This window comes from Aythya marila, assembly GCF_965140915.1.
Source record: "Aythya marila genome assembly, chromosome: 2".
Taxonomy (NCBI): Eukaryota; Metazoa; Chordata; class Aves; order Anseriformes; family Anatidae; genus Aythya; species Aythya marila.
In genome coordinates this window covers 79,644,797-79,661,377 of record NC_139043.1, presented here as the reverse complement: position 1 = coordinate 79,661,377, position 16,581 = coordinate 79,644,797, and the positions used below count along the sequence as shown (strand labels likewise).

At 42.7% G+C, this 16,581-nt stretch overlaps 1 protein-coding gene across 4 annotated transcripts in view; it reads left to right on the top strand.

The window, feature by feature from the left end:
- PIGN (phosphatidylinositol glycan anchor biosynthesis class N) overlaps positions 1-16,581 on the top strand; it is a 113,329-nt gene that overhangs the window by 65,512 nt on the left and 31,236 nt on the right. For all 4 annotated transcript variants that reach the window (XR_014316808.1, XM_082752275.1, XM_082752276.1 and 1 more), the window contains 6 exons: positions 5,786-5,968; positions 9,159-9,295; positions 10,329-10,428; positions 10,550-10,642; positions 12,259-12,350; positions 15,518-15,629. Coding sequence is in view for 3 of the 4 variants with exons in the window: in XM_082752275.1 (XP_082608401.1) it covers positions 5,786-5,968; positions 9,159-9,295; positions 10,329-10,428; positions 10,550-10,642; positions 12,259-12,350; positions 15,518-15,629 (717 nt within the window). In the remaining variant the exon portion in view is untranslated. The remainder of the gene's footprint in view (positions 1-5,785; positions 5,969-9,158; positions 9,296-10,328; positions 10,429-10,549; positions 10,643-12,258; positions 12,351-15,517; positions 15,630-16,581) is intronic.

Here is a 16,581-nt window from a genome sequence, read left to right as displayed (position 1 = left end):
TTTATTGTTGAAGAGTAGTGCTCTTTGTTCAATTCTTTGTTTTAATTGTTGAAGAGTAGGGGCATGATGTTTCCATTTTTCCACTCACCAGGGACATTGCCTGAATGCCATGGCTTTTCAACTCTGATGGAGAGCTTGGCAATTCCATCAGCCAGTTCCCTCAGGACCCTGGGATTCATGTCATCAGGTCCCATAGACCTGTACCTGTTGTTTAGATTCATCAGGTGGTCTTGAACTTGCTCTTCGGTTACAGTGGATGGGACTTTGCTTCCCCAGCCTCCATCTGCGGGTTCAGGGAAATGAAAGACTTGGGAAGCCCGCCTACCAGTGCAGATGGAGGTAAAGAAGTTGTTGAGTACCTCAGCTTTCTCCACGTCTGTCGTTACCAAGTACTCAGGTAGAGAAACTCACTCCTAGGATAAGAAATTAGCCACCTCTAATCACTCACACACTCCTATTTTCACCCCTCAGTCTACTATTTTCACAAATGTTAAAGGTGCATGGTGGTCCTCGGGGACTCCTGCTGTCACCCCAGTGCAGCAGCCCGAAGGGAGCTGGGTCCTCTCTTGTGCTGTTCCTCCAGGCTCTGTGCAGAAGGGACGCCACCTCTGGCACAAGGGCTGGGGGATAGGAAAGAAGCACTCACACAACCCCTGAGCATTGGCAACAGATTTCTTTATTGCCGGGACGCCTTGCAGGTAAGCCTGCAGGACGTCCATGGTGTTTGGGGGCTCCAAGCTAATGGTGGGGATGGAGCCCGCGCGCCGATGAGTAGGGGGCTGGCCGCGCGCTCTTGCGACGCTCTTTCTGTGCTCGCAAAGCAGAGAACCAAGACGTGCCGCTGGAGTCCCAGGTCTGTTCTTGCTGAGGTGGACCGACTTCCATTGGCTCCTCCGTGTCTTGTGGAGGATCCACCTCCATGGGCTCCTCGGTGCTGGGCAGAAGGCTAAGCCAGTCCTTGCCCAGGACTGCCCAAACAGGATGCCTTCCAGGCCGGGGTGCCGAACCACGGGGTCGTTCAGTTCCACGCCTACGTCCACTGTCGGGTTGATTTCCGTGCGTGGATCCGACGCTGCCATCTGGTGTATGGCCCTGGCTGGGTCCCACGCCGTGGTAGGGATGGTAGGCATGCCTGTGCTCCCTGTGGCTGTCGGACTGCTCCTGCTGCCTTCGCCCCACGCCGCCGTTGCACCACTGGGAAGGCCCAGCCCCCCTGTGGCTGGATGGCTGAGGGGCCAGCCTGTTCCCCGCATGGTTGTGGTGCCAAGGGTACCAGTTGGAATTGTCACTGGGCTGCACGCCAGAGCGGCCTTGGGCACCGGTGTTTGTCGTGCCGCTGGTGCTCTGCCCATGACGCTTCTTCTCGGCTGCCTTCCTTGCTGGTGCTCGCTGGGACTGCATCGCCGTCCGCTCGCACCAACGAGGGCCGCCTCTCGCCTTGCTGCTTCTGGGCTGCCTTCTGCCGCGGATGCTGGCTGTCAGGGGGCCTCGAAGCTCAGCGAGTGGCGGGCCGGCGGCACGGGGGCCTTTTTATAGGGCCCACGAGGTAGTGGTGGCCACTGTGACCTCAGCAAGCCCCTGTGATGGAGTGGCCCACGTGTGGCCAAATTTGGGTGGCTGTGTTGGGAGTGGTCCGGAAGATGCCCTCACGTGGAGGAAGGAGGAAGGCTGGGGGGGCTGAGGGCGCCTTGTGTGGGGCTGGCTCCCCCAGGCCATTTGGCTTGCCAGCAAGAAAGGCTGCACCTTGGCCACGGGGACTGCCCTGCACATCCCACCTTTTGCCCTGCATTTATTTTTAACACTGGCTTTTAGGTAATTAGTTCTATTCCTCACGCAAAAGAAGAGAAGCAAGGTGCATCTTCAGCCCTAATTCCCATGTGCACTTGTGCTCTGAGTAAAGAATTTCTTCCTCACATCACATCTAATCTAAATCTCTCCTCCTTTTGTTCAAAGCCGTTTTCCCTTGTTCCGTGGCTACACTCCCTCATAGAGTCCCTCTCCGGCTCCTTTAAGGCCACTTTTATGTGTTGGGTTAGGTGGCAAAAATGCAGGACCTAGCAAATCACAGCCTTATCTACCTTGGACCACATGTTCCACGTGTTCTTTTCCAGCTCAGGCTGGAAAATTAGCTGTATCCGATCAGTGTAACACAGAGTCATAGAAACATTAAGGTTGGAAAAGACCTCCAAGATCATCTGGTCCAACCATCACCCTGCTTCCAATGTCACCCACTAAACCATGTCCCTACGCACCAGGTCCAACCTTGCCTTGAACACCCCCAGGGACGGTGATGCCACCACTTCCCTGGGCAACCTGTCCCAATGCCTGAGTGCTCTTTCTGAGAAGAAAAGTCTCCTAATCGTTTTATTGTTGAAGAGTAGTGCTCTTTGTTCAATTCTTTGTTTTAATTGTTGAAGAGTAGGGGCATGATGTTTCCATTTTTCCACTCACCAGGGACATTGCCTGAATACCAGGGCTTTTCAACTCTGATGGAGAGCTCGGCAGCTCCATCAGCCAGTTCCCTCAGGACCCTGATATACATGTCATCAAGTCCCATAGACTTGTACCTGTTTAGATTCATCAGGTGGTGTCAAACCTGCTCTTCGCTTACAGTGGATGGGACTTTGCTCCCCCAGCCTCCAGCTATGGGTTCAGGTGTGGTGGTTTTACTCAGGTGGGCAGCCGAGCTCCACCACAACCGCTCTCTCACTCCCCCTCTCCTCAAAGAGGAAGGGGGAGAAAATACAACACAGAACTCAAGGTTTGAGATGAGAAAGGTTTAATTAAAGGGAAAGGGAATGGGGAGGAAAAAAAGAAACAATCAGTCCGCGTGGAAGCACAGAGAGAGGGGAAAAAAAAATTATTCTCTACTTCCCATCAACGAGCGATGTTTGACCACGTCCTGGGAAGCAGGGCCTCAAAACGTGTAGTGGTTGTTCAGGAGGAACAGCCCCCTCCCCCACGAGAGCCTACTATTTTCACCCCCAGTCTATTTTCACAAATGTTAGAGGTGCATGGTGGCCCTCGGGGACTCCTGCTGTCATCCCAGCACAGCAGCAGCCCGAAGGGAGCTGGGTGCTCTCTTGTGCTGTTCCTCCAGGCTCTGTGCAGAAGGGCTGCCGCCTCTGGCACAAGGGCTGGGAAAGAAGCACTCACACAACCCCTGAGCATTGGCAACAGAGTTCTTTATTGCCGGACATCCCGCAGGTAAGCTTGTGGGATGTCTGTGGTGTTTGGGGGCTCCAAGCTACTGCTGGGGATGGAGCCTATGTTATGAGTAGGGAGCTCGCTGGGCACTCCAGCGACACTGTTGGGGTGCTGTGATGGCACAGAGCAAAGACATGCCGGGGTAGTTGCAGCTCTGTTCTGGCCGAGGTGGATCCACTTCCATCGGCTCCTCCACATCTGGTGGATCCATCTCCACGGGCTTCATGGTGTTTGGCAGAAGGACAAGCCAGTCCTTGCCCGGGACTGCCCACACGGGATGGCTTCCATCCGGAATGTTCTCAGGCCGGGGTGCTGAACCAGGGGGTGGTCCAGCTCCACCCCTAGGCCCCGTGCCACTGTCTGGTTGATTTCCATGCAGGGGTCTGACACTGCCGTCCTTTGACAGCCATGCCTGGGTCCCACACCATGTTCTGGATTATGGGCACGCCTCTGCTCCCCATGGCTGTCTGCCTGATGCTCCTGCCTTCACCCCATGCCACTGTCGTGCCTGTAGTAAGGCCCGGGCCCCCTGTCGCTGGGCTTTTGAGGGGACAGCCTGTTCCCTGCATCGTTGTGGTACCACTGGTACCGCTTACACATCTCTGTGGGCTGGGCACCAGAGGTCCCTTGAGCACTGGTGTCTCTTGTGCTCCCGGCACCATCCCTGTGCCCACAACACCTCTCCTGCTCAGGTGCATTCCTTCTTGGTACTTCTTTGGATAGCATGGCTGTCCTCGCCCACCAAGAGGCCTGCTGCTTGCCTCACTCTTCTGGTCTCCTTCCTGCCACACTGGCTGGCAGTCAGGGTGCCTAGAAGCTCAGTGAATACTGGGCCAGCTGCAGGGGGCCTGTTTTATAGGGCCCACGGGGCAGTGGTGGCCAGTGACCTCAGCAAGCCTCCGTGATGGAGTGGCCCACGCATGGCCAAAGGTGGCTGTGCTGGGAGCAGCCTGGAAGATGCCCTCACGTGGACAAGGAGGAGGGTTGGGGGGGCTGAGGACCCCTTTTCTGGGGCTGTTTCCACCAGGCCATTTGGTTTGCCGGAGAGAAAGGCTGTGCCTTGGCCACAGGGACTGCCCTGCACCTCCCGTCCTGTGCCCTGGGTTTATTGTTAACACCGGTTTTTATGTGATTTTATTCTATTCTTTACGGACAAGAACAGAAGCAAGGTGTATCTTCAGCCCTAATGCCCATGTGCGCTTTGTGCTCTGAATAAAGAATTACTTCCTCACATCATGTCTAATCTAAATCTCCCCTCCATTTGTTCAAAGCCATTATTCCTTGCTCCATCACTACACTCCCTGATAGAGTCCCTCTCCAGCTTTCTTTCATCTGAACTTGGGCTTGCTCAGAGGCTCCAGAGGTCTAGGGACTCGAGACCTCTTATACACAGACTTTACCCCTTGTTTGCTTCAGGTACCCTATGTGTTCATGATCACTCTTTTGAGGACTAACAGATCAGGCTCTTCAATATTTGATATGCTTTTTTCTGTTGATTGAAACTTTGTCCCAACTTCTTGGTTTAATAGGATCTCTGTCACCTGCTTTAACAGATAACAGCAAGCAGATGATATCGGCATACTATAATTCATTTATTTTGGGGAACTTTGTGCCCTTCCAAGTGTTCTATGTGTAAGAGTGCTTCTCAAATGGTTTTGACAGCGAGACGAATGTTAAATATTATTGCCCTTATCCTTGTACTTGACCTCTTATCTGATCAAGGCAGATTTTTTCAAATTTCCTAGTACTTTGTGGGTCATAGGGAGTAATGACACATTACTGATGGACATTTCCTCAAATTGAGCAGGAACGGGAAATCAAGTGCTCCAAGAGAAAAGAGTGTTGTTTCTACTGGTAGATGGATGTGATATGTCCACTACTGTGCCTAGCCTTGAGAACCATATCAGGCGAATTAATAAAGACAATTATAGTAATAACAAAGTATTTAATGGATACTTGGGCATATAAAGAAGCATCATGATGTGTGCTTAACTTCTTATTATACCCTTCCTTACAGATCTTTCCATCAATCAGAGAATCCTCTGTGACCATAAATTACACAGTTTTTTTCCCATCTTTGGGAAAATCACTGGGGTCAGCACAGTGAGGGAGGTAGTGAGCTAGAGAGACTTGTGATTAAACTTAGTACAGTCCAGTATAATCTGTATCCATAGTCATCCTCCTATTTAAATATGGTGCTCTCAGAAGCTTGTGACTGCTTTTTTTTTTCAGGGGGTCACCTGTAAAGGTCTAATGCTGATGGGACAAACAAGTGGTATGCTTTATAATAGATGGTGTTCAAGATGTGCTGCCTGTGAAACTTTCAGCATCTCAACCACTGTCATGGCTCGGTTGGGTAGTGAAAGAGCCAAGTGATGGCTGACTTTATGTCCAACAGGAGTCTGAAGCGGTGCACACTCCAGTAGTTGATGTTGGCCAAAACACCATACCTGGATGTACAGAGGACACGTGCCTGGAACAGCAGAACTGCTTGAGCTGCAGTTGTTGGTTGGGTTGATTCGTGGTATGGAGCTTACGTTACTTCAAACTGTTGCTTGTATTTTTTGTTTGTCTCTAGGTATCTCTGTGCAAAACCCTGATTAACCTTGCTTTGGAAGGCCTGTCGTATTACCATACGTATGACAGATTATTCCTGGGCCTAAGTATCGCAATGGGTTTCATGGGATGGACGACTTACGTGATTCTGGTGATTGTCAAGACCCATACCAATTTGACTAAGGCTGTCCAGAGTAGTAATAAGGTAGGTCAGAAATATGCAGTGATTTCTCCCTGTTTTCAGTGTTATGTGTGCCTGGTGCCTCTGTGCAGGAGATAAAACTGCACACATTCCACTGTTCTGTTCTGTTGACCACAGATGGAAACAGCTGCTGTAATCCTGCCTGGTGTTATTGTTTGGACCATTAATTCAGATCAGTATTCCAATGCATTACAAGTCAGAATATGCAATACTGTGTTTTCTGAGTTTCTTTCTTACAACTGTGCATTTTACTAAATGCTAAAAAACTATTAGAGAATCGGTCTTTAACCAGAAGTCAATTTTCAACTTTAACTGTAATAAAGTCAGCACTCTAGTAATGGGCATTGTTATACAATGAACAATACAGACTTTTGGATTCCATTTTGATTTTTGCTTTCTACCGTAGGGCCAAAAAATTTGCATGTAGATTCTTTTGTTCCTGTCCTCAGTAGTGGTGGGTAATCAGTCTTCAGAAGCCTTGCAATTCTATGATGGCATTTTTAAAATGTATAACCTGTTTTAATTGAAAGGTGAACTGTGGTTTCACAGGTCAGCTTGCACTCTTGCCCTTTACGATTTGCAAGAGTAGAGAAGAAAATATCAAAGAGGAAGCTCTTTTTAACAAGGTTATAATGGCTCGATTTTTCACAAAATCCAAAATCCTAGGAAATTCATTTTTGTTTCAGTCATTCATCAGAAGAGAGAGACCTCAAAAAGGAGAACCAGCTAAAAGCTAGCATTTCACCAGGGGAAGATGAAAGCTTTATGGAGAGAAACAAACAAACAAACAAACAAAAAAAACCCTCCCAGACTTAAGGATTTGTTTCAGAGTAAAAGAAATTGTTTAATTTGGCAATGAGTATTCCTGTAGCATCTGTACTGCCTTCAGTATATTACTCTGAGAAAATTCCCATCGTGCTATCTTGATGTTTTTACAACTGGCTGAAATGAGAGTCTTGGCTTTTAATGAAAATGATCAAACAGAATTGAATCAGAAAATATTCATAAGTGATGTACTGCATTACTTAGGTTTTCTTTCATCAAAGAACGTAGAAGAAATAGTCCAAGATGCTTATGTTAGATATGAACAGAATAATTACAAAAATTAGACTGAATATTGGGTATGTTAAAAGCATAAGCAAAAATGTAGTATTTTTAGTCAACATAAAATTTCACTTCTAAAATAATTCGTTACTTTCAACAGGTAAAATCTCAAAAATGTTACGCAAAACTTATGCCAGCAACACTGGTGGGGAAAAAAAGAGGTTCCTTCTGTTGCATGTAGAATTTTTCTTTTCACTTTTTTTATAACAGGCCCTTTTCTGTATATATATATATTTTTTTTTTTGTTTGTTTGTGTTCATATATATTCAGGGAGTCACAGTGTGAGCCTGATGCTTCTTACATGGAAGTTATTTGCTTTACAGATAGTATCAGAGCTACTTAAAGAATATTGCTGAGAAACTAATCTACCATTGACAAATAGTTTTGTGCAAAGCACAGCCGTATAAAATCCAGTAGCAGCCTTTGAATAATGAAACTGCATATCCTGTATATGTCATCTATAAAAGTCTGTGGCTTCTTATGCTGCTTATGAGAAAACATTTTTTTTTCTTTTGGGGTGGGGTGTTTCACTTAGTAAGAAGCCTAACCTTTTAATCTAATTTTAAACATTCACAGAAAATGTGAAATCAGTTTCTGTCTTCAATGCATGACCAGCTATTGGATTGTATAATCTTTATCTCAGCGTGGAATAAAACGTTGATTGTGTGTGGTTTACTCGTTCGACAATAAACTCCATTGTGTGTGTATCGTATCTATACATATTCATTTTGTGTACGTGTCAGCAAATGTAAAATTTAAAACTAATGGAACCATATTGCATTAGGTCAGCTTTCTGTATGACTTTTTTTTCCCTTTAATGGCGTATCTTAGCAGAAATTGTATTTTAAAAATCATTTAGAACTTGCATTTGCTGTCAGCTTAGATCAAGGCAGTTTTATGTCAATTACGGCGGGGAGGAGAACAAAAACTGCTAACCCATCGATGTGACCTGCTAATTGAGTGTCTTGTCTTCTCAGCACATCTAGCGTAGTCGTGTATCCTTTGAAATAACTCATTCAGAGGAACTGGCAGTTCTGTTATTAAAAGAAAACAGATTCTTCAGTCATTACCTACCCATTGTGCTGAGGACTGCTCCGTTGCTAAAGCTGCCTTCACAACCTCAAGTTGCAATACCAAAAGATAAAATTGTTCATTTCAAACTTGCATGTAATCTTCCTTTACCTGAAGAAGGAAAAGTAGTTCAATGACCAAGTAAAAGGTGGATGGATTGACTGTTTAATGCTCTTCTTTGTGCAAGTGAGAGCCTGCTGCTAACTGCTGATTAGTCCCCATCAGCCTGTGCTGCCTCTTCAGCAGGTGCATCAGTCTTTGCACCGGGAAAAATTGGGTTGGCTCACAGGGCAGCTCCTGCACCACCATCCTTGCTTTCATCTCTGCTTTATTAGCAGGAAATTGAATTTGGGGCTGGCTTAGCTTAATGCCCAAAGGTGGAAACTACAGGGGATCAGGAGTAACGTAGGGGAACTTAGCTGTGGAAGGCTAGTGGCAGTCTCCCTTCGGTAGCTGCCACTAAATCCTGAAGAGCTGATCTCAGTAGGAGTCGATGTCTTGTATTTTAATTTGTTTCTCTTATAAATGCCTCAAGTAGGAGAAGGAGACGTGTGTTAATGGAATTTTCATTAAATGCTTTGACTGTAATGCTCTGAACTTGAACTCAAAAGGTTATACTTCGAGTCTATTTTTAGAACCTAAATTTAAGAGTTGTGTTTTTTTTTTCCAAGACTCTTCATGCTCTGACTTCCACTGGACTTCAAGCTTCTGTTGAACTTAAATAGTGTTGCACGCATTAGGCTTCCAGATTGTACAAGTGCACTTTGCCTGTGCAGAGTTTACTGCAGGACCCTACGTAGAGCAATATTTAGAAGTAGATCTTCAAATCTATCTGCAGTTTTTTAATCGGGCTGTGGAAACAGCATCCAGAGTTGTATTCATAGACACGAGGCAGCTTGAGTGGCTGTTCTAACATAGCATTTGCTTTAGGGTGTAACTCCACAAGTGGAAAATAGCTTGTAGTTTAAACCATTTCATTGCTGTTTTAGTGATGTTTGTCTAACCATTTGTTTTTCAGGAATCTGCAGCGCTCTTGTACGGTTTTACATTTGTTGGGATGATGATAACGTTTTTCCTGTTGATCCAAACGTCTCCTTGGACATACTATATATACTGTCTGCTGCCCGTACCCGTATGGTATGCAGTTATGAGAGAGTGAGTAAAGAATACATTTTAGAAATCATGTTTTATAAAACCAGGTCTGTGTGTCCTTTTTGTTGATAATTAAATTATTTCTGTAAGTTTGGAAGAAAAATAGATACAACTGTAATTAAATTTGGTGAAATGTTTTCTGAGACATTCCAGAGTACTCTGGTTTATATTTCACTTGACATATAGAACAGTTTCCAAACAGACTAATGCCGCTTCCAGTTCTAGAAGATATCTTTTCTTTTAGCAAAAATAAATTCATGTTATTCCAAGATGAGATGTTTTCAGTACTTTGGAACAAACAGGTGCTAAAATCTTGACCAAAAATGGGTAAAATGGAGTGGGTTGTTCCTTTTCTTTAGTTATTCTGAAATGGTCTGATCCTGGGAGTGTTAGGTGTGCTGAACTCCAGCTGCTTTTGGAGAAGATGTGCTAGTCATATTGAGGATTGTGCTCTGATACTGAAGTGAACTGGTCTTGTTTGGCTTTAACTTGACTAAATACCTCACTTTCAACAAGACTTCTTCCTCTCTGTTTTCTATTACTTCCATAATCTACTGGCAATTCTGTAGATACCAACTAGGTATTATTCAGGGAAAATGAGACCAACTGCAGTTAGATAATGAGCTGCCTCATAAAACACTGGAAGAGATAACTGTTTTTTTTTTCCCTCTAAAGCATGTGAATGTTTCATCAGTTACGATGGACATTAAGCACAGCATAACCAAAGATGTTCATAAACTCAGAGTCAATTTGGATAAAAAGGAGTCTGAAGCTTGTCCAAATACTCATGGAGATATGCCAGAAATGGGAGAGAAAGAAATGAAGGTTTTTATTGTAGGTTTTATATCAAATAAAACTGGGCAGAAGGAGCCTCAGGCCATCACCCAATCTTAATTTCTAGCTGCAGACAGGATCTGCAATACCTCAGTCATTTCTTGTGCTCTGACCCCTCGCCCCTGTCCTTCAAAGCAGTAAAATTTTATATTATTTCTGTTGTGTTACAGTAATGGTTATTGTGTTCCATTGTTTTGAACAGACTTCATGTTATTCAAAACCTCACTGCAAATCTCCGGTCGCTTCCAATCAGTCAGTCTCTAGGATTCATCTTGATTTCTATACTGGGAATTGAAATACTAGTAAGTATCTTATTTGTATGTATCAACAGGGTATCTCATTGCTACCATTTCTCTCTTTGAGGAATTGTAGGTTTTATTAATGTGCTTGGTTTTCAATCTTATGTTGAATTTTCTTTATTAGGTTTTCAGCTTTTTCTACCGCGCTACACTCACTGTGGGTCTTCTTGTGTTTGCTGGCTGGCCAGTGATCACACAGCTGTGGGTTCAAGCAAAGGTACTGTATGGTTTTTATTGCTTTACTTAACAACAACAACAAGAAAAACATTTTAAATGACTGGCAGATGATTGCATCTTAGGATGTTGGGATTCATCTCTTTTGTAATGCTGCTTCTGATTCTGATTTTCAGTTATGCTCTAACTCTGATCTCTATCAGCAACATGTAGCAAAGCAAGGGAATTTCATGTGATTGGGATAGAATTCTCATATACGAGACAAGCAATAGGATTGGTTAAGAATCAGAACTGATTTGACAGACATTTTGACTGACAGCTGTCATGCATCCTAGTCTACACTGATTTTAGGCAAGAACAGTTGTAATCTTTCTAGATTACAACCTGACAGAATTCTGTTTTTTTTCCTGGAGTCCAGTATCCTGGCTGTTGCTGTCATGTGTCATGCTTCTGTCCTCATTCCAGGATAGCTATGAGCTAGCTATCAGTTTTCTGTTGGTAGTGACAAGAAAAATGGTTGGTTTAAAGTCATATGAAGTGCACATCATTTATTGAATTGTTACAGTGACAAAAGCATTGACATACATGACTGGTGAAAATGCCACCATTTAAGAAATATATATTTTTTTAATTGAAAAAAAAAAGAAGTTACTGAAAAATGCTTGTCATGTCTTTATTGTCCACAGTCAAATGGCATGTATTGTTCCTCAGTGGCAGCTTCCTCTACTGCTTCTCACAGGAAAAAACCTCCTCTGCTTCAGTAGATAAGGATGTGAAGTGGCACAATCTTTAATATAACAGACAGCTGTTCCATTAGTTTGTTGAAACTTCTCTTACCTTGCAGAATACCTAAAACCTAGAGGTCTGGAGTAGCGTTAGCATTTTAATTGAAATTAAAATTTGTACCCAAATTTTCGTGCTTTGCAAGAGCTGTTGTGATGTAGGTTTCTCTTTGCTTTTTTTATTGTATCTCAGTAATCAAGTAACACGTCTTAAAGCTGGGTATACAAAGAAGATGCTTTCTAGCCCTGAAAATATCTTTTCAGGGAGTAGAACCTGACATGAGCTTGAAAATCTTAAGTGATGTATCTCTTCCTGACTTTACTGAAAATAAAACACCTGTGAATTTTTTTTTCCCTCATAGCAGAGAATTTAGAGAACTAGCTGGGTGATTATGGTAGGTAAATCAAATGGCATTCAGATTCAAAGACTGAAAAATGTTAGCATATCGCTAGAGATTGGCGATTAGTTAGCTGCTGCAAACTTCTGATGAGATTATGGTTTTATTCCTTTCTTCGTGAGGTTACTCAACAGCTTTCTGGTGACTGTGATGTGCGTGAAGGCCACGCTTTGAGAAAGCGCTTTTAAGAATAAAAATTAAAGCTTAGTTTTAATTCTTATTGTCTTTGATGGGATTTTGACAGCTGTGTGAATTAGTTTCTTTTTTGTATTAAATCAAAGTGCTGTAATACAAATGACCTTGTGGCCTTTTCCAGTTAATCTTATTATTGATAGATAGGTGGTTTTTTTGTCTGTTGGAAGGTGCTTGTAGCTGAATGAAATTTCAGTTCAATGAAATTTTTTTGTGTTTTTTTGTTTGTTTTTTTTTGTCTGTCCACATGGCCTCCAAAAATCCCATTTTTTTTTTGTTTCTTTTAGACAACAACATTGATCTGGACTGTTCTGTGTGCACTCCTGGCAGTATTTCCTTTAATGCCTGTTGTAGGAAGAGAATCGAACATTCCTCTGGTGTAAGGATCTTGTCTTGCTGTTTAAGTGTTTTGTTTCCCTCTTTGATATTTGAAATTTAGACTGACTTGATATGTGTGAGGAGTTGTGTTATTGAAAGCTGGCTGAGACAGATATTGAAATTCAGAATTTAAATGATATGATTATAGAGACATCGGTTAGTCACTAATGTCAATGAAGAGAGACTTTTAATTCTCTTGCAGTACTTCAAAGAAAGGCAAATCCATTTGCTTGTTGCATTATTCTGTGATTTCTTGTGGAGGAAAATACTTTTCACAATACCAGAATTTGCAAATTGTACATGAAAATAAAGTTGTCATTAAAGGAGGAGCTTCACTGGGGTACAGCCATGGTAAATAGCAGTGATGTGTGAATAAGAAGATTTATTCAAAAACAGTTTACTTTGACAGCATCTTTCTGAATTTCTCTATCTAATTTTAAATACTTTGTCTTTGAATAATGTTGTGTAATTAATGAGTTATTCGGAGAAATAGAACGAATAGGACCACGAGAGCTCTCCTATTATGTGCTACTCTTTCATCATAGAGGCATTCTCTTTTATCTGGATGCAGTCCAGTTGGTTGGCCTGAAGGAGTTAGGCTTGTGGTATCCTTGTAGTTACTGCAGGGAGACTCAGATCAACCTAGACTGCAAGAGCTCCTGCTGCTGTCTGACAGAAGATTGCAGATAGAATTAAGAGCACAGATATTTTCAAAATTATTATTACATTCTGCTGCAATATTTTTCACTGTAATTTAAATTTATCCATTGAAAACCTTTGGTGCTTGGGCATATTAGAAATATTCAAGACAGATGAGTGATGGCTGTAGTACTGTCTCTTGGCTGTATATACAGATACGTATTTCTGCTGGTTGTGAGCTTTTTTCTTCTTTATAACAGCTTAGCACGGGTTAGAAATCAAAATGGAATTAAATTACCTTCAGGTCTTCCTCCCTGACACTTCTTTACATTCACCTTACCCTGGCCGTAAATCTTCCTTTTTATTTCTCTAATGAAACATTGTACCTCTAAAACAGCTTGTACCTGTCTGAATCTTGTCAAGGGAGTTTTGAAATTGCAAAGCCCTGAAGCAGCAATTAAAAGTATATGTTCATGTGACATTTCATGATATTGAAGATAAGGAAATACTGGAAGAGAAGATACCACAGGATGAAATTAGAGTGCCAGTGAGAAATGGGTGCATTTATTAAATCTGTTCTTGAGCACTGGCACTATAGGTCAGGCCAGCGCTTCTTCAGGACATTAATAAAACTTGCACAGTGTGATCCTGACTAAACTCCTTCATAAAAAGTAAGCACACAAGAGGTGAATGCAGGGTTGCGTTACCCAGGAGGAACATAGACATGCTTGTCTCAATGTGCAGGATGAGTTAGGATGCCATACAGGAGCCAAAGGAAAACTAGGGAGAATGTGGCACCTGCTGTTCACTGGGACAGGGGACCTGGTGGCAAAGGACTTGGAATAGACTAAGGCCTTCCTTGCCTCTGTGATTATTGGTATGACTGACCTTAAGGAACCACAGCCTTCAGACCCCTGAGACCTGCAGGAAAGTCTGGAGCAAGGACAACTTCCTCTTAGTGGAAGAGGATCAGGTAAGGGAACGCTTTATTTGGAGGATCCAGGGAACTACAGGCTGGTTAATCTCACATCAATCACTGGGAAAGGCAATGAAGCAACTAATCCTGGAAATAAACCATTTCCAAACATATGAAGGAAAAGAAGGTGATTGGGAGTGGTCAGCATGTATTTACGAAGGGGAAATTGTGCTTGACCAACATGACAGCCTTCAAAGATGAGATGACTGGCTGACTGAACAAGGGGAGAGTAGTGGATACAGTTCATTTTGCTTTTAGCAAACCTTTTAGTACAGTCTTCCATAACATCCTCATACAAAAACTGATAACATACAGGCTAGGTCAGTGGACAGTGAGGTGGACTGAAAACCGGCTGAATTTTCAGGTTCAAAGGGTGACACAAAGTCACTGAAAGGCGAAGTCCTACACCTGAAGAGTGACAACCTTATTCATCAGGCAGGCTGAGGGCTAACTGGGTTGACCGTGAGCTATCACTGTGCTCCTTGCAGCAAAGAAGGGCAGTGGTGCCCTGGGAGAGTAGGGAGAGCATTGCCAGCAAGTCAGGGATGGAAATTATTCTTCTCTACCCAGTCCTGGTGAAACAAACCTGGATTGCCAGTAGTGGAACATCTGTCATATGAGGAGAGCTTGGTTGCTGAAACCAGGTATCCTGGAGAAGACTCAGGAGGGTCTTATCCAAGTATGTATATACTTGAGCGGGGGAGAAGGGTAAAGATGACAGATTCAGATTCTTCTCAGTGGTATCCAGTGAAAAGACAAGAAATGGGCACAAATCCAGGTACACAAAATTCCATTTAAACATAAGAAACTTTTTTTAATTTTTTACACTGATTAAAATGGTCAAAGACTGGATCAGGTTGCCCAGGCAGGTTGTAGAGTTTTTGTTGTTGGAATTATTCAACACCCAAGTGGACGTTGCCCTTAGCAGCCTGTGGAAGTTGGCACTGCTCTGAGTAGGGAGTTAGACTAGGCTGCTCTCCAGAGGTGCCTTCCAATCTTCATTCTGTGAGTGAATAGCCTGCAGTTGTGTTACTGTATTGGCTAGATCATTACCTGAAAATTACTATTGTAATACAATTAAGCAGACCGATTTTACTGAATATGAGCTATTTGTGCTGTTTTTTTTTTTGTTTTGACTGAGACAACACAATGAGCAGAGCAGTCACAAATGGACGTTTTGGTCAGTAGTCTCTCCATGGCGATGCCAAAAGGCAAATGGTGGTGATTGAAAAACTAAAAATGATGGGTAACAAAGCAGGTATGTGGCCAAAATGGTGATTTTTGCCACTACCCAAAAAGAATGTATTTGTGGATGACAAGCCTGGTATTTAAAAAACAAACAAACAAACAAAAACACACACAAAAAAAAAAAACATGTACATGACTCTGAATTTTGTTTTAACAAAGCTAGATGTTAAAATTCCTTTAATATATTCTGTCTTGATACTGTAACAAATTATTTTATCTTAGTGAAGAACATGTCTATGAAAAAGTCCTGATTTATTAATTTTGGTGGTATTTCCAAGGATTTTATTGTTCTTTTATTTTTATAGAATAGCAGCTGGTTTGCTGACTCTTTTGATCTCTGGCTTCTCCTTGGCATCGTCTTGTAAAAGTGAAAATAAGTACAGAAATAATGAAGATATGAAAGTACATTTTTATCAGGTCAGTTGCTACTTTACAGTAATTCTCAATGTTAGTGTTTCTAGGTGTAAATCTTTGTGTACTTTAAGAACCTTTTCCTACCAAACCCACAATTTTCAAAAGGAGATTGATTGTTGCTGAGTTTTCTCCTTAGCTGTCTTCAAGAGGACTATGCTCATGGTAATACACATTTTAAAATCTCATAATGTTGTGTCCCCAAAAGCTCTTCCTTTATGTGCATTGGTACCTAGATGTGCGTGCACATTTTGATGCTCTACCCCAAGAATTTGATGCTCTACTCCTGCCTTCAGTCTGTGTATCTAACTCCCACTGACCTTTGCAGGACTGTCCATGCACACTAAGGACGAGCTTGCTGGTTCAGGGGATTATTTCCAGTTTCTGGGTGGCTGTTGAATAACAGCTGTGAGACCGATACTGAGCTGCTTTTCTTTTCTTTAAATCTTCTCTTAGATGAAAGATGAGATTTTTCTTCACAGCTTAATAAAATAGCTAGATCTTTTCATACTAGTTGCTAATTAAGTTCTAGAGAGCTTTTAAGATTTTAATAATACTTTACATGTCTGCAGTCCCCATTTTTTTAAAAAACTTGTTACAAGATAATGGTTTTATTTTAGGACTAACAGTGTTTCTTAAAAGCTTTCTTGGTTATGACTTGTATGCTGCAATTTCCTATTGAGCTAAGCAATGCATTCATTATATTGTCTTTTTAGGCATGGAGCTCAAATTGGTTAAGAGGAGGAGGGGAAAGAATATTGAAGTCTTAAAATGCCTTTACCTGAGTGTGCACATACTTAAAATGTCGTGGTTTCTCTTAACCTTTTCAGCTTAACCTAGGAGAAGTACTGGTTCCTGACCTAAGCATTTAAGACACATTTCCAGTGTATTCTCAGCTGTGGATCTCTCACTGGAAAGCTCAGAAACAACTTATGCTGGGAGAGTGGGAGTGCTCTTA